The sequence below is a fragment of the Mandrillus leucophaeus genome, unplaced genomic scaffold, assembly GCF_000951045.1.
Source record: "Mandrillus leucophaeus isolate KB7577 unplaced genomic scaffold, Mleu.le_1.0 Scaffold220, whole genome shotgun sequence".
NCBI lineage: Eukaryota > Metazoa > Chordata > Mammalia > Primates > Cercopithecidae > Mandrillus > Mandrillus leucophaeus.
Window position 1 is genome coordinate 3069701 of NW_012102255.1, and position 17887 is coordinate 3087587.

The 17887-nt window shown below is 54.3% G+C and overlaps 1 protein-coding gene across 1 annotated transcript in view; it reads left to right on the forward strand.

The window, feature by feature from the left end:
• Positions 1–17887, forward strand: part of KIF26B (kinesin family member 26B) — a 379580-nt gene that overhangs the window by 356866 nt on the left and 4827 nt on the right. The window contains exons 9-12 of the mRNA XM_011981178.1: positions 3256–3418; positions 4428–7827; positions 16722–16924; positions 17453–17603. Of these exons, the coding sequence (XP_011836568.1) occupies positions 3256–3418; positions 4428–7827; positions 16722–16924; positions 17453–17603 (3917 nt within the window). The remainder of the gene's footprint in view (positions 1–3255; positions 3419–4427; positions 7828–16721; positions 16925–17452; positions 17604–17887) is intronic.

Consider the following 17887-nt stretch of genomic DNA (forward strand, 5'->3'; position numbering starts at 1 on the left):
TCACCCAGGCTGGAGTGCAGTGGCACAATCTTGGCTCACTGCAAGCTCCACTTCCCGGGTTCACTCCATTCTCCTGCCTCAGCCTCCCAAGTAGCTGGAACTGTAGGCGCCCGCCACCACGCCCGGCTAATTTTTTTGTATTTTTAGTAGAGATGAGGTTTCATTATGTTAGCCAGGATGGTCTCAATCTCCTGACCTCATGATCCACCCACCTCGGCCTCCCAAAGTGCTGAGATTACAGGCGTGAGCCACCACGCCCGGCCAGTCTTTGGTATGTTTTCTTGGGGACTTACACAGGGTCACGTGGAGATACAGGGGGATGTGCCTTCAGCCCATCTGTATGTGGGACCACTCTGGAAAGTGCTAAGGTAACACCTATAGTACATGAGGAAGTGATGGAAGAGATAAAAAGTGACTGAATGTGTGGATTCATCAGATGTTGAGAAAGTGTAATGCAATAGATAGCATTGGTGTGAGGCTAGACTCCAGAGAAATTTAATCATGTTACCAAAGGGCAGGAAAGTATTAAACCCTTCTTGGCTAGTGTTTTATTTTAGAGAAATACTGAATATAATTCATTATTTTGAAGAAACATATTAAACAAAGCATCTTATTAACAAGGTTATGTACTGACCCATTGAAGAAACTTTTATCATCAGAGGTTCACAGAAACCTAAACCATATATTAGGTTGGTGCAAAAGTAATTGAAATGGGCCCGACGCAGTGGCTCATACCTGTAATCCCAGCACTTTGGGAGGCCGAGGCGGGCAGATCACCTGTGGTCAGGAGTTCGACACCAGCCTGGCCAACATGGGTGAAACTCCATCTCTACTAAAAATACAAAAAATTAGCTGGGCATGGTGGCACACACCTGTAGTCCCAGCTACTCCAGAGGCTGAGGCAGGAGAATCACCTGAACCTGGGAGGCGGAGGTTGCAGTGAGCCGAGATCGTGCCATTGCACTCCAGCCTGGGTGACGGAGCAAGAGTCCGTCTTAGGAGAAAAAGAAAAAAAAAAAGTAATTGAAATGACAAAAACCAAAATTACTTTTACACCAAACTATATTTCCCCTAAGAACAATGGCCCAGTATTTACAAATTCAGTGTTCACAAATATTTTATGGAACACCGCTACCATGAATAACAAGACATGACTCTGTACGATCACAACCCAACCGAGCAGAACTCACCCTCCACTACTCATGTAAGACCTGACTGTGTATGAACACAACCCAACCGAGCACAACTCACCCTCCACTACTCATGTAAGACCTGACTGTGTATGATCACAACCCAACGGAGCACAACTCACCCTCCACTACTCATGTAAGACCTGACTGTGTATGATCACAACCCAACCGAGCACAACTCACCCTCCACTACTCATGTAAGACCTGACTGTGTATGATCACAACCCAACCGAGCACAACTCACCCTCCACTACTCATGTAAGACCTGACTGTACGATCACAACCCAACCGAGCACAACTCACCCTCCACTACTCATGTAAGACCTGACTGTGTATGATCACAACCCAACCGAGCACAACTCACCCTCCACTACTCATGTAAGACCTGACCGTGTATGAACACAACCCAACCGAGCACAACTCACCCTCCACTACTCATGTAAGACCTGACTGTGTATGATCACAACCCAACCGAGCAGAACTCACCCTCCACTACTCATGTAAGACCTGACTGTGTATGATCACAACCCAACCGAGCAGAACTCACCCTCCACTACTCATGTAAGACCTGACAACCCAACCGAGCACAACTCACCCTCCACTGCCCATATGGAAGACAGAGCCCAAGACGCATCCAGGTGCAGTGTCTCTGCAAAAAATGTATGCCAGGAATGGGGTCTGGCTTCCTCGTTGAGTGTGCTGTCCATGAATTTCTGCTAGATAGACAACATTTTGAAGGGATTTAAACGTTCACAGCTCTTGCTCCTCCTCTATACCCCGTACCTCACCACTTTCATCACTGGTCATTTTGCTGGAAGGGAAGCCCTGGTATATTCTTACATTGCTCTGGAACTGAGCCTTAGTGAGCCCAGCGTCTCCAAACTCACACCTTAATTGGTCCCCGATGGGAAGGAAAAGCTATTGCTCTTACCCCACAGTCTTCCCTCCCTGAGGCCAGAAGCGGGTCACGTAAGATGGTCTGCTCTCTGCTGACAGTGGCCTGAGTCTCCCTCAGTGTCTGCTGAGCTGGATCGTCCCTCTCCAGGGAGCTTTGCAGGGGCTGGATGATGAGACTTGGACATGGGACAAATTCCTCTCATCTGGCATCGCAGACACAGCATAGAGATATGAGCACGCGGCATGGGAAATAGGCTTCCTCATCCTTCAGGATCAGGGAACGTGCCAGAGATGCAATGACATTTGGCAGCAGTTGAGAGAACGAGTGCTGATGATGAAATAAGCAGAGGCCTTTAAAGGCAAGGCAGGAAAAATGTTGGGATGAGTATAGGAATAGAAAAACAACCATTTCTCCAGGTCAGTTCAAAGACTTAGCAACGCTCCCTGCAAACCCCAGGGCCTCATTATCACCACTCAGGGCAGTGGCCCCACACAGCACCTGCAGAGTCCCCAGAGGAAGCCTTTCCATAGGAAAGTGCTGCTTTCTGTTGTGGATTGAGTGACTGGCTGGGCCTCTCTCTCTGTTTCTCCCCTGGTCTTCAGGAATAGGAATGCCTTTTCCTTCACTGCTCCTAGGTGCAAATATGCGAGTTAAGGGACAATGCCAATAAAGTGGCCGCAGCTTCCTGGCTAAAGGAACTGTGCAGGTGTTAAAAATCCATAGATCTTCAATCCAGGCCCCTGGTAGGGAGACTCCTTTTTGTGTGGGAAGTGTGTGGGAACCCTGGAGAAAAGCCACACGTGCAGTTAGCATGCCGAGTCACCAGTCACAGAGCTGTTTCTCCAGATCCCGTCCTCTCGTTTCTATTCCCAGGCCTCATTATGTGTAATGTCATAGACACACACGCACAGGAACACCCATCACAGCCAGGACAGAAGCGCCAAGGGAGGTGCTTTGCATGAATCCCATCCTGGAGTTAGAAGCACTTGTTCAGTGCTTGCCAACTACAAATAGCCCCATGCTGGAAAACGATGCTAATTAGTATGCCATTAAAAAGGGGGGGACCACCACCCACAACAAAATGGCCATGTGCAGGCCTGAAGCCCTGCCCTGAGGACCACAGGGAAGCATGGCCGCTAATGCAGCCTAATTCACTTTGTTTGGCAGAGAGAGCAAGCTCGCCATGTTGCTGCGGGAGTCTCTGGGGAACATGAACTGCCGTACCACCATGATCGCACACATCTCGGCCGCGGCCGGGAGCTACGCAGAGACCCTGTCCACCATCCAGATTGCATCCAGAGTGTTGAGGATGAAGAAAAAGAAGACGAAGGTAAGGAGTCACAGCGGGGTGTGGTGGATGAGGGAGTCTTTGGAGCTGTGCCCTGGAACGGAGTCAGAAAAAGCCAAATCAATGTTGCCAATCCCTCAGCATCAGGAGATGCGACTTGGAGCTGACAGCACGTGGCTCAGGGTCCACTTTGGGGCAGGGAAACCTTGGGGCTGATACAAAGTCATGTCCCCTCCCCACACCTGGTGCTGGCCCCGGTCACCAGCCTGGACCCCTGACCGGAAGCACTTGGTCCGCTTTTAGATTATAAATGGATTGCTACCTCGAGAGGAAAAACACTGGAGGGATGGAAAATACCGTGTTTCTCATGCACTGCCTTGGTCCTGTGTAGATGGAGACTGTGTCCCTCACAGGGTTGGCGCCAGAGTACTCTCAGCTCCCTGCTCTCAGGGCCTCTCCCCTGCTGCGTGTCCAGGAGTCATTCCCTGGCTGCTGCTTGTGTCCTGGCAGTCAGTGGTTCCTGGATGATACCGAGTCTGCTAGAAATCACTGGGCTCATTTTCTCAGGCGGAGGCCAAGCCAGGACAGTGGCAGGGTGACCAGTATTTGAGGAAACTGTCGTGATTGCGGCCACTCAGTGGCAGGGGCAGCTGCTGATGTGGGGGCCTGTTTTTCTCCTTCTCCGTTTTGTACCTTTTTTATCTTTAAATAGTGCTTCCTAACCAGTGTTCCATGGCACAGGGTGCCAAACACTGGTGACCCAGCAGCCCTTAGCTGGTGAGGCGGGGCCTGGATGGTCACCTCCTTTCCTGAGCAGCTTCTGCTTCCCCAGTGTGCCACACAGGGCTTCCCCTTCCCAAATGCAGCGGTGATGTGAGACTGGGCACGCTGGCATGGCACCCCCTGAGTGGCCCACATGTGGGAGGTCAACCAGGGTGGCCGTCAGTAGCCCGCGTCCAGTCAGGGGCCTCCACCACCTGCCGCACACAGCTGGGCTCCCGGGGAAACTGCCATGACAGGGTCGCCACGTTAACTGCTCTCTCTCTCACAGTACACATCCAGCTCCTCCGGCGGGGAGAGCTCCTGTGAAGAAGGCCGCATGCGCAGGCCCACCCAGCTGAGACCCTTCCACACCAGGGCCACGGTGGACCCCGACTTCCCCATCGCTCACCTGTCCAGCGACCCCGACTACTCCTCCAGCAGCGAGCAGTCCTGCGACACCGTCATCTACATCGGGCCCAACGGCACGGCCCTCTCTGACAAGGAGCTCACCGACAACGAGGGCCCCCCAGACTTTGTCCCTATTGTGCCAGCCCTGCAGAAGACCCGGGGCGACAGCCGGCCTGCAGAGGGAGGAGAGCCTGCAGCCAGCAAGTCAGAAAGGGACTGCCTGAAGTGCAACACGTTCGCTGAGCTGCAGGAGAGGCTGGACTGCATCGACGGCAGCGAGGAGCCCAGCAGGTTTTCTTTTGAAGAACTGCCTGCTCAGTGTGGGCCAGAGCAGGCAAGCAGAGGCCCCCCGTTAAGCCACGCAGCTGGGGCAAGCCCACTCTCTGAGTCTGATAAGGAAGATAATGGGTCCGAAGGTCAGCGGACTGACAGAGAAGGCCCAGAAATCCCGGCCTCCAAGATGCAGAGGAGTCACTCACCTGTGCCCACCACAGCACCCGCCCATAGCCCCAGCCCGGCCTCGCCCAGGAGCATCCCAGGCAGCAGCAGCCAGCAGAGTGCCTCTCCGCTCGTGCAGAGCCGCAGCCTCCAGAGCAGCCGGGAGAGCCTGAACTCCTGCGGCTTCGTGGAAGGCAAGCCCAGGCCCATGGGCTCCCCCAGGCTGGGCATCGCCAGCCTGTCCAAGACCTCGGAGTACAAGCCACCCGGCTCTCCTTCCCAGAGATGCAAAGTCTACACCCAGAAGGGGGTCCTACCATCTCCCGCCCCGCTGCCTTCCTCGGGCAAGGATTCTGGCGTGGCGTCTAGTGAGTCCTTGCTGCAGCCCGAGGTGCGTACGCCCCCGGTTGGAATGAGCCCCCAGGTTTTGAAAAAATCCATGTCTGCTGGGAGCGAAGGGTTCCCGGAAACTCCTGTCGATGATGAGCAGCAGGCAGCTACTCCTCCAGAGTCCAAGAAGGAGATCCTGAGCACCACGATGGTGACGGTGCAGCAGCCGCTGGAGCTGAACGGTGAGGACGAGCTGGTGTTCACGCTGGTGGAGGAGCTGACCATCAGCGGGGTCCTGGACAGCGGCCGCCCTGCCAGCATCATCAGCTTCAACAGCGACTGCTCTGTGCAGGCCCTGGCCTCGGGCTCGCGGCCCGTCAGCATCATCAGCAGCATCAGCGAGGACCTGGAGTGCTACTCCGGCATGGCCCCTGTCTCCGAGGTCAGCATCACACAGTTCTTGCCCCTCCCGAAGATGAGCCTGGAGGAAAAGGCCCAGGAGGCAGGGAGCAGACGCTCTTCCATCAGCTCCTGGCTGAGCGAGATGAGTGCAGGCAGTGAGGGGGAGCAGTCGTGCCACAGTTTCATAGCCCAGACGTGTTTTGGGCACGGGGAGGCAATGGCAGAACCCGCGTCCTCAGAGTTCGTCAGCGGCATCCAGAACACCGCTGTGGTCTGCAGAGAGAGGCCCAAGGCCAGCCCCGACAACTTGCTCATCCCGTCTGAGACGGGAGATGACTCTTTCAACAAAGCAACCCTCATCAAAGGCTGCAAAATATCCACCCTGGGCAAGGCCATGGTCACCATCTCCAACACGGCGAATCTGAGCAGCTGCGAGGGGTACATCCCCATGAAGACCAACATCACGGTTTACCCCTGCATTGCCGTGAGTCCCCGGAACGTCCAAGAGCCCGAGGCCCCCACTGCCACCCCCAAAGCAGGCCCCACATTAGCCCAGTCCCAGGAGAGTAAGGAAAACAGTAGCAAGAAAGAGATGACATTTGAGGACCCCTGGCTGAAACGAGAAGAGGAAGTGAAAAAAGAGAATGCTCATCCCAGCGAAGAAGGGATTAGGTGTGAGACTGCCACGGGCTCCTCGAACGCGGAGACCAGAGCTGAGCAGGACAGAAAGCCCAGCCCGGGCGACAGGCTCAGCAGCAGCAGCGGGGAGGTGTCGGCCTCCGCCGTCACTGACAACTTCAGGAGGGTCGTGGACGGGTGTGAGATGGCCCTGCCTGGTTTGGCCACCCAGAGCCCCATGCATCCCAACAAAAGCGTCAAGTCCAGCAGCCTTCCCAGGGCGTTTCAGAAGGCCAGCCGGCAGGAGGAGCCCGACAGCCTCTTCTACTACTGCGCTGCCGAGACCAACGGGGTGGGTGCAGCCTCGGGCGCCCAGCCCTCCAAGGCTACCCTGGAGAGGAAGGTGGCTTCCCCCAAGCACTGTGTCCTGGCTCGGCCCAAAGGGACTCCCCCGTTGCCCCCTGTCCGAAAGTCCAGCCTGGACCAGAAGAACCGGGCCAGCCCTCAGCACAGTGCCAGCAGCAGTGGCACCAGCAGCCCCCTGAACCAACCAGCCGCCTTCCTGGCGGGCCTCCCAGATGAGCCTGGCGGCAAGACGAAGGACGCCAGCAGCAGCAGCAAGCTCTTCAGTGCCAAGCTGGAGCAGCTGGCCAGCAGAACCAACTCGCTGGGCAGGGCGACGGTCAGCCACTACGAATGCCTCTCCCTGGAGCGGGCCGAGAGCCTGTCCTCCGTGAGCTCCCGGCTGCACGCAGGCAAGGACAGCACCATGCCCCGCGCGGGGAGGAGCCTGGGCCGCAGCGCCGGGACCTCGCCCCCCAGCTCTGGGGCCTCCCCCAAGGCCAGCCAGTCCAGGATCTCCGCCGTGAGCAAGCTCCTCCTGACCAGCCCCAAGGCGCGCAGCCTGTCCACCTCCACCACCAAAACCCTCAGCTTCTCCACCAAGTCCCTGCCGCAGGCGGTGGGCCAGAGCTCCAGCTTGCCCCCCGGCGGGAAGCACATGTCCTGGTCCACGCAGTCCCTCAGCAGGAACCGGAGCTCAGGCCTGGCCTCCAAGCTTCCTCTGCGGGCCGTCAACGGGCGCATCTCGGAGCTGCTACAGGGTAGCGCGGGCGCCCGGGGCTTGCAGCTGCGGGCCGGGGCCGGGCCCGAGGCCGAGGAGCGCGGGGCGGCCCTGGCTGAGGACAAGCCCGCGGCCGTGCACCTGCTCCCGTCGCCCTACAGCAAGATCACGCCCCCGCGGAGGCCCCACCGCTGCAGCAGCGGCCACGGCAGCGACAACAGCAGCGTGCTGAGCGGGGAGCTCCCGCCGGCCATGGGGAAGACGGCCCTGTTCTACCACAGCGGCGGCAGCAGCGGCTACGAGAGCATGATGCGGGACAGCGAGGCCACCGGCAGCGCGTCCTCGGCGCAGGACTCCACGAGCGAGAACAGCAGCTCCGTGGGCGGCAGGTGCCGGAGCCTCAAGGCTCCGAAGAAACGTTCCAATCCAGGTAGGCGGCTGGGCACAGGGACGCGGGTGAGGAAGGAGGCGGGTGGGCGAGCTGCCCGAACCCCACTGCCAGGCTGCCCCGTGCCCGTGGGGAGAGGGCGTCCAGGCCTGGCCTCTCCTTTCCCACGGCCCGGCACCCTGCAGGGCTCCACCAGGACATCACCGCGGAGGGTTCCTCTGTGAGAAACTGCCCGACTGAGTGCCGTCATCAGCCTTAGGACCGCGAATCCCTTGGTGCTCAGCAGGGTGGAAAGGCGGGGGCCCTGATGCACACGGCAGCGTGACCCACACCTGCTCGCTATGGGGGAAGCCTGGCTCTTCTGCCTTCCGTTCCCTCACCCCGTGCCCCTCTGCTCCACAACCAAGGATCCTGTGGACTGTTCAGCGCCTGTCGAGGGATCAGGTGAGGGTACCCACCCTCATGACCTAGTGGCTTCAGATGCCCCTTGTGTGAGGTTGGTGGCCTCCAAGACTCTGGCAGCCTCTCTCAGGGATGTGGATAATGCACAGTTTGTCCCTTTGAAAGTGCAATGGTCGAGGCCCTTCCTCCACCTCCACCCCAAACATACTTGTGGACAGTCACATTTGCACACCTGCCACAGGGGCTGCCGTGCCCCTCCCCCTCCCCCACACCGCACATACCATGGTACCTGAAATGCATGATTTTGGAGACAGTCTTTGCCATTTCTCTTTTTTTTTTTTTTTGAGAGAGAGAGAGAGACTCACTCTATCGCCCAGGCTGGAGTGCGATGGTGTGATCTCGCCTCACTGCAACCTCTGCTTCCCATGTTCAAGCGATTCTCCTGCTTCAGCCTCCTGAGTAGCTGGGATGACAGGCATGCACCACCATGTCTGGCTACTTTTTCTATCTTTAGTAGAGACGAGGTTTCACCATGTTGGCCAGGCTAGTCTCAAACTCTTGACCTCAAGTGATTCACCCGTCTCAGTCTCCCAAAGTCCTGGGATTACAGGCATGAGCCACTACACCCAGGCAGTCTTTGCCATTTTTAAGAATCTCCTATCAAAAGGCACATACTCCAGAAGAGCTAATATATAAAGCCCACTGACTTGTTAATTAGAGTTTTGGGTGGCACGTGACAGTCAGTTATGATGGGCAAGGAGAAGAGGACCCAGGTCACAGCTGGTGGCCCTGGAGGTCTTGGGGTAGGTGAAATGAAAGGATGGTAAGGAGAGAAAAAGACAGAGGCAAAAGGTACCAAGAACAACTGAAGCTACTTGAGAATTTTGCCTGGAATCATCTCTGCTCTTAAGTGGCTTCCAAAGAAATTGCCCCTGCTCATTCTTTAGTCTAAGGGCTGAAAAAAACGAAATGAAACTTACGCAGAGCCCCACATGCAATTCTATGCCTTGGCTGAAGCCAGGGCGGCCCGGATTCCTGCCCTCCTGGCCTGTCCTCTGCCCTCTCACTGCCCTTCTGTGCAACACTAGGCTCTTCACACGCTCTCAGAAGCCAGGTCCCTGCAGGGATCAGTGCCCGCAGCATCTTTGGAAGTAAAAGATGGGGTGAGTGACAGATGTAGGGTCTCCCCTTTCCTACTGCTCCAGCAACTGCCCCACAGGCTTGTTCTGTCAGTCATGGGGTGGCTTCTTCCTGTTCTCCCATCACAGGCGAGCACAAACTCTGGAATGTTCCAACCCAAATGTAAGGGCTGTGGTCAGTGAACATTATAAAACATTCATCTTCCTAGAATCAAAGAAATCCACCTGAAGGGACCATGTAGGTATGCAGATGTAGTTTTATGATATGGACAGCCCCATCTGCTCACCTCATCACAGATGACAGAGCTTGGCCATGGGGATGTTAGGCTGTAAGCATGGTAGGGAATCATCATGGCTGTCAGTACCTTGACGTCTGTTATTTGCCAGGTGGGGTATGCTTCAGTCTTCGATGCTCTTTGACTCGGCTTCACTTCACCCCTCCATCGCAGAGACAGCACTTGGAGCAGGACCCCATTTAAGACAAGTCGAAAAGGCAGAGCCATTCCATGTAACGTAGCGGCTGCTGTGTCTTATGGCCAGGGCCAAGGGCTTGAAACGTATTGATAGTAGTAAAAATAACAAGCAGGAAAGCAGCTGCCGGCCTTCCCAGTACCTGGTTAATGAACACTTGTTATTCTAATCCACGCAGGCTTGGTCTTCAAAGTCCAGACGATGTGTGGCCACATGGCCACGTATGTTTCAGTGTCCCACAGTGCTTTCATGCACTCAAATTTACTGTCTTGTTTCTACCAGTCCATTTCATTATTTCCGTGGCTTTCACAGGTTTTTTTTTTTTTTTTTCAAGACTTTTATTTTTTGGTTTGGCGGTTACACTGGAGTGAAGAGGAAGAAAAAAAACTGCTTGACGAGCAGGCAGCAGGCTCTGCGTATGCTCTTGCTCTGGGCTAAGTGCTTTCGTAAATGCTGTCCTCTAGGAGTCTCTGGTTAGGTAAGGCTATTGGAGGAAAACGGTGTAAAATTAAAATGCCAGGGCAGGTGCTAGAAATGGGATTTCACGTGCAGTGCCAAGAGAAGACCTTTGTCATGAGCTGCTGTAGATCCAGGCTCCATGATGGATGTGGCATGGAGACGTGCTCGTTTCAGGTTAGGTGACCTTGTCTTGCTTATTTATGATTATTATTAAGAGAAACGGTGGCTGTCAGACGTGATCAGCATAAATCAAGAGCAACTTCTTTAAGAGAAGCTATAAAACTCCTCCAAGGAGATTCCTAACTAGATGGCTGGAGTTCACAATTATGAGAGGCGCTGGAACCAGAGAGGGACATCTTTTGTCTGAGACGGCTTATTTCCTTAGTAAAAACGAACTGGAATGATGGGGAGAATAACCTGGACCTCTCGGATTCCTTCGTAGGATGTGTAACAGCAGGAACGACCAGACATCACAATGGTTCGTTCTTGTCTTCTCATTCTTGGAGGTCCCTGTTGCTGCGTGTGCACGGGATTGGGCTTGTTCCATCGGCCACGGCAGGGTGCAGTGAATTCAGTTAGAAAGCAGGAGACTTAGGATCTTGAGCTGTGTGACCTTTGGGGAATCACTGTCCTCTTTGAGCTTCAGTTTCCTCATATGCAAGTCAAACGAGAGGATTGGTAGATAATACCATGGTCTCTGAGCTGCCCACATCATAGGAGACTATGCAGATAAGTGAAATAATATTGATGGTCATGTGATGTCTTTTCCTTAGAGCAATCTGTAGTCGGTGGGATTGATTTTCAGTTGTTAAACGTTGACCAGGTGTCTTCTGTGCTCTTAGAGCTTGGTGATGTGGAAGTTTCTGGTGTGCGGGTGCAGGTGGAGGCAGCTGGCACAGGGGACAAGGCCACCGTAAGAAGTTTGTCATCTAATTGGAGAGAAAGGGTGAAAAGCATGGGATAGAGAACAGTGAACTGAGTGCACTGCCGGATGCTGAGAGGGGAAGTGAAGAGCCAAGTGGAGAGAGCATTTAGACAAAGCAGGATTCTGCAAAAGGCAGAGGCTGCAGACAAGCGTTGGGATTGAGCTTGGTCCGGGAAGGTGCTTACAGCGGGACAGGCAGAGAGGTGCAGGGCACTGAGGCTGAGGCAGGAATGGGACCACAAGCTCCCAGCAGCAAGAGCCTGGCCTGTGGGCAACACAGTGCGAATAACTCAAGCAAGGGATAGTCCCAACAAGTAGAGCAAGACACTGGGAAACATAAGCCCAGATCGAGTCACACCTGGAACATCTGGGAACTACAAGAACAGTACACATTGTATTCTACATAGTTCTATAAGAAGATACAACATATTTTGTAGGTGGCAGTGGGGAGTCATTGCAGGCTCTTGACCAACGAAGTGATAAGGTGAGAGAAATGATGTTGCTTTGATTGACAGATTTTCATTGCTCCATCCACAGTTCCTTGCCAGCCCCTCTATGGTCAGCACCATGAAACTGTGTATAGCCCAGAGCCAAGAATGAGCCCAGGTGGGGAGGGAATGTGTGTCCTGGCCAGTGTGCATGGCAGCAGCTGAGGGTGTCAATCCGTGATACACAGTTGATGCCATAATTGCACCAGCCCAGCCCCCTACCCTGAGCCCCCAATCCTCGCACTCCCCCGTCCCCATCATCCATTATATGTTATGTCAATTCTCTTGTCTTCCTCCAGTCCCTGACATTGCACCCTCATCCTGGTGTGTTACTTCCTCGGACTCTTTCCCTTGCTTTCCTTTTCTTGGACTGGATGGGGAAGTCTGACCGGTAGATGAGCGCCTTGGCCTGAATTGAATTCATTCCCACCGCAGGGAGGCTCGGCACCAGAAAAGCCCTGCAGGGAGGGAGGGAGGGAGGGTCTGCCTGAAGAGAAGCTCCACAGGGAGGCATGGTGCTCTGGAATGCCCCAGACCTTGACCTGCCTGGACGTGAGCAAGGCCTGTTCTACACTTGACTCAGCCTGCTTGGTGCTGAGCACTGGGCTGGTGTCGGTTACCGTTGGATATTATTGATTGATTCATTGATGGGCTGGCTGCTTGGTTGGCGGTATAGTCCTAGAAGTTTGCTCATATTTTTTTTCCTGTGTATTTCTCGTATCTTGTTCTGCTGGTGGTGCTTTAAGTGCTGAGTCTAATCTGCTACTTTGTCATTCTAAGCATCAGACACTGCCTTTCTGTTGGTGCTGAGTCAACATTACTGGCTGATGGGCCTGTCTTGTGAGTTGTGACTTGCACCTGTAGTGAGTTGAGCTACCAGCTTCAGTTCCCAGAGTGCTGCACAAAAACTTGTGACTAATTGCTCCTCACCAAGGCCCGAGGGCACCGTGGTTTGCTCTGCCAACCTCTCGTGTTCATTTGGTTCTCAGGCACATCCTGGTTTTAAAAAATTCTAGCAGCACAGTGGTCACCGGTGTAATGAAAATCAGGAAGGCAAGCCGCTTGCTGTCAGAGTTCAGATTTCCAGAATGTTTCCAAGAGAACCAGCCTAGAGCCAGTTGAGAGTAGGTTCAGAATGAGAGCCTTTTTGATTACACAGTTGGGGAAAAAGGAGGAAAGTCATTGATTCTCTCAGACACCAAGAAAGCTCTTCAGATGAGAACCCCAAGGAGAGTAGGTGGCAGTGATGCTGTGGGGTGGCACTGCGGTCCTGGGTGCAGGGTTCAGAATCTCAGAGGACATGGGAGGAAGCCCGCGACCGGCATCGAGGAGAGTTTGTGGCGCTGGGGAACCTGCCTCTTTCTCATCCCTGGCATGCGAGCCACTTGCCTTTTCAGCTAAAACACGACAGCAGGCCATACAGCCAGCATCATTCTTCATCACGGAGCTGGCTCCTTGCTGGTCAATAAAATCACATGTATTGATTCATGTTCTCTTTCTCTCTGCTCTGATATCTACAGTTCCTTTCAATATTAGTGCTTCGTGCTTTTTTGACTCACAGTCTTCCTAGGGCCCACACTTTAAATGCAGACAGTGGGTGATGGAGCAGAAAGCTATGCTGGAGGGCTCTTGGGGTAGAAGCATATTCCCCAGGGAGAGCTGAGAGGCCTCAGCACTGAGAACGCCCATGCTTCCCGACACTTAACCTCAGCAGCAGCATCTGCAGACTCGTGTGGGGGCTTCTGTCTGGACTCCGGGATGTTGAGAGTAGAAGACCCAATGTCAGCTTCTCACGTGGGCTGTCAGCGCTGCAGGTGATCCAGGAAGATGGACTGGGATGGGTCCGCCACCCCTCTTTCTGCACGCAGCTGTCGGCCAGGCCTGGAACGGGAGGGGTGAGGGGTGGGCTCAGCCTCTGCTAGTGGGAGAGGTCCTGGTTGGAAGTTTCCTTGAAGTATCAGTGTTGACGTTCTCAGGTCAAATCTGGACCATTTCATGTGGTAAATCTATGTTGGCAGGTATCAGCCTAAGTGCTTTGAACATGCTGCACTTGTACATGCCTGGACCGGATGCCAGGCTGATGAGCAGGGAGGGGTCGAGAAGCAGGAGGGAGCCCAGCCCACTGGCATCAGCAGGAGGCTGGCCCTGGCTGTGTGCTCCCCGATCAGACAGGCGGCATCCAGTGGGGCACCGCACGACTCTCGCCAGGGTGGGGCTCCCCCTACACCTTTCTTAGAGCTGATGGTGACCTGACCCCACTCACAGCCTGGAAGGAGGGGATCCCTGTCAGAGACTGGGCTTGGCAGAAAGCTGGGCATCTGCTTGAAAGGTGGAGATGCTGGAGCATGCAGAAAATCTAAGAACCCTTATTTATATGGGGCCCCAGACCAAGGTCCTCGGGTCGGTCTTTGCCCAGGGATGGCATCAGTACCATCGCTTCCTGTGCCCTTTCCAGTAACGTGAGGGCACCACTCTGCCCCTGAACTGCCTTCAGGGCACTTCCCTCCATTTCCTCAGCCTGACCACATTACCCCTGTCCCAGTACTTGGCTTACCCTCATCATCACCTAAGTGAGGCTCACATGCACCTCTGGAGGGAGACAGGCGCGGGAAGAGGGAGCCTCAGCTGGAGGTGCAGGAACGGAGTATCAATCCATTCACGGGACTGATGTTCTGGTACCTAAATTCAGAAGTTTACAAAAATCCGAGACACTTGTTCATTTGTGTGCAGGAAGAAGGTATTCCTAGCCCCCAAACCACATCTAACCTGACAGCGGGCACTCACTTCCCACCTTGGGAGGGATCGGTGTGGTGAGGAAGTTCCAGGTTGCTGGGTGGCATGGAAAGGAGGCATTGGGAATTAGATACCTGCCAGGATATTTCTATGAAGCTGTTGTAGCCCAGGGAAATGTCACTCTCCAGGTGTTTTTACTTTCTCTACTCCCATCTCACATGGTGCCCTGGCATGGGTATTGGCAGGAGATGGAGGGTGGCCCTCGTCCCAGACATTTTCCCATCTGATCACGTCCCATCCGTGGTAGCCAGGCTCCAAGATGGCCCCCATGGTCTCTGCCTTCACACCCTCCTGTATTTCCCAGAGCTGGTCTCTGTGTCGAGTGGGATGTGGCAGCGTGACGGTATGTCACTTTCATAAACAGGTTATACCAGACGCTGCAGCTTCTGTGCTGGGTGCCCCTCGTGCTCTCTTGGGTCATTCCCTCTGGGGGAAGCCAGCTGCCATGTCACAAACAGTCCCGTGCAGGAGAGGCCTGCGTGGCAGTGAACTAAAGCCTCCCGCCGTGATGACATGAGCGAGCTTAGAAACGGAAGCTGCAGCCTCAGTCAGCCCCAGCTGACTCCTGAGAGGCCCTGAGAACCACCTGGCGAAAACTACTCCCAGATTCCCACCCACAGGAATATGTGAGATGAATGTTTGCTGTTTTTGCCAGTGGGTTTGGGGTTAATTTGTTAACCACCAGCCGTTTCACAGGTTCCTTCCATGGGACAGAAGCTAGAGTTGAGGCACAGAAAAGCTAAACAGTTTGCCAACAGTCAGCTAGCTTGATCAGACTGATTTAAAATAAAAAACCCAAAACTCTGATCTGGTCACTTCCCAGGGTAAGTGTCTCAGACACTAAGGAGACAGACAGTTGCTTTATTCCAGTGGTCGATGTTGCTTAGTTTTGTTAGTTGGGGCCTGCACTTTGTTGGAAACTAAACGCGATTGTGTATGTGTATACATAAGATCAAATCTGAGCTCTAAAAAGTGAGGTTTTGGCCGGGTGCGGTGGCTCACGCCTGTAATCCCAACACTTTGGGAGGCTGAGGCAAGCGGATCACTTGAGACCAGGAGTTCGAGACCATCCTGGCCAACACGGTGAAACCCTGTCTCTACTAAAAATACAAAAAATTAGTTGGGCGTGGTGGCAGGCGCCTGTAGTCCCAGGTACTCGGGAGGCAGAGGCAGGGGAACCCAGCAGGTGGAGGTTGCAGTGAGCTGAGATCATGCCACTGCACTCCAGCCTGGGCGACAAAGTGAGACTCCCTGTCAAAAAAAGGGAGATTTAATATGAAGCAAAAGGAGCTCAGATCCCCGAGTTCACTTTATAGGGAAAATTAACACAGTGTAGTGAGCGTTCCTTGTTGTCTTCTGGAGGAGACATGCTTCAACTGACATTTGTTCATCAACACTGCAGTCCCCTGTGCCATGCAAGAGTTTAGTCTCCATTCCGGGAGCCTTGTGTTTCAGTAATACCCAGGGTCTCTTCTGCTGAGAAAGAAAGAGAATAGATACCGGGAGAGAACTAGCAGTGCTTGTCACAGTGTGTGAAGCATGTGAAATAGTGCCTGGCACGTAACCGGTGCATGTCAGTGCTGCTGCTGTTACAAGCAAATCGACAGTGTTTTTTGGAACTCCTGTAATGACATCAAACGCTCGGACCTTTTGACCCATCCATGCTGAGGATGTGCCAGTGCGGCTCACAGGTCTAAGCTGCATGTTTCACAGGTGGAAACTAGGAGGCAGTTCTAAAGATTCCCCCGGGAGTTGGCTGAGCTAAAGCCCAAGTGTCAGCTTAGGGGAGGAAAGGTAGAGGTGGGTGGTGGGAAGTGGGAGTGTTTAGCCCTGCCTCAGATCCTGGGGTGCTTGTCATGACCTCATCTGTTACATCCACAAAATATTTAAAAGATTGAATTCAGGCTGGGTGTAGTGGCTCACACCAGTAATCCCAGCACTTTGGGAGACTAAGGTGGGGAGGATCACTTGAGGCCAGGAGTTCGAGACCAGCCTGGGCATTATGGCAAGATGTCATCTCTACCAAAAAAAAAAAAAAAAAAAAAAAAGCTGGGTGTGGTGGTGTCACTTGTGGTCCCAACTACTTAGGAGGCTGAGACAGGACAATTGCTTGAGTCCAGGAATTCAAGGCTGCAGTGAGCTATGATCGCACCACTGCACTCCAGCCTGGGCAACAGAGCAAGACCCTATCTCCAAAAAAAAAGAAAAAAAAATTGAAATTCAGAAAGACTAACTCTTTGGGCTTAATCCCCTCCTCAGGTTCTCAGAGACGGAGGCTTATCCCAGCACTATCCCTGGACACCTCTTCCCCTGTGAGAAAACCCACCAACAGCACAGGCGTCCGCTGGGTGGACGGCCCCCTGCGGAGCAGCCAGAGGGGCCTTGGGGAACCCTTTGAGATTAAAGTCTATGAAATCGATGACGTGGAGCGCCTGCAGCGGCGACGAGGGGGCGCCAGCAAGGTGAGGCAGCCTCCCCCACCACCCTTACGGGGGCCCAGGCAGGGCCCTGGGGAAGACGGCCCAGACCCAGGCTTCCCAGCCGGCTTCTGGCCCGGGTGGTGGGAAGGGGGCTTCTGTCCCAGCAAAGGGCCTTTGGACAGAGGCTGTGGAGAGAGCGCCGTGTTTCTCTTGCTGAAATGTTGTAAAGGCTCCAAAGCCAGGGGTGGGGGCTGATGATCTTGGGGGCTTTTCTGGCTCCTTGAGGCTCCCCGTCTTAACCAGCCTTTGTCCATCTTGAAACACCCACCACCGGCTTTCTCAATTTAAGAATGGCCTGTCATAGTCCAAGAATGGCCTGTCATAGTCCCACCTTGTGAGGTGTCTGAACTGACTGGCCCGTCGAGGCAGAAATGTGGCCGAGATCCCCTGGGTCCCTCCCACACGTCTCCATCCCCAGCCTGTTTTCCGTCAAGGATACTCACAGGTGCTCCCTGTGGCGTGGGCTGGGCGTGAGCAAAGGACCCTTTCTCCTCTCTGTCTGTGTGCTAGGAGGTCATGTGCTTCAACGCCAAGCTGAAAATTCTGGAACACCGCCAGCAGAGGATCGCCGAGGTCCGCGCCAAGTACGAGTGGCTGATGAAGGAGCTGGAGGCGACCAAACAGTACCTGATGCTGGATCCCAACAAGTGGCTCAGTGAATGTAAGGCCGGGGTTCCTTCCCTCCCTCGCAACTACTGGGCTCCCTCGCTCACCAGGCCTGGCGCGTAGCCCAGGGAGCCAGCGACAGAGGCTGCGTCCACCTCCTCGGTGTCAGGATGCCCACCACGTGGAGGAAGTTGCACCCAGCGAGCAGCGTACTCCCCCGGGGCGGGCGGGAGGGCCGGGGCAGCGAGGGGTGGTGAATATTGCTCTTGCAAGATTATTTCTTACGTGTCTCAGTCCAAAACACCTGAAAATGAGATTTTCCCCCCTGCTTGTGGCGGA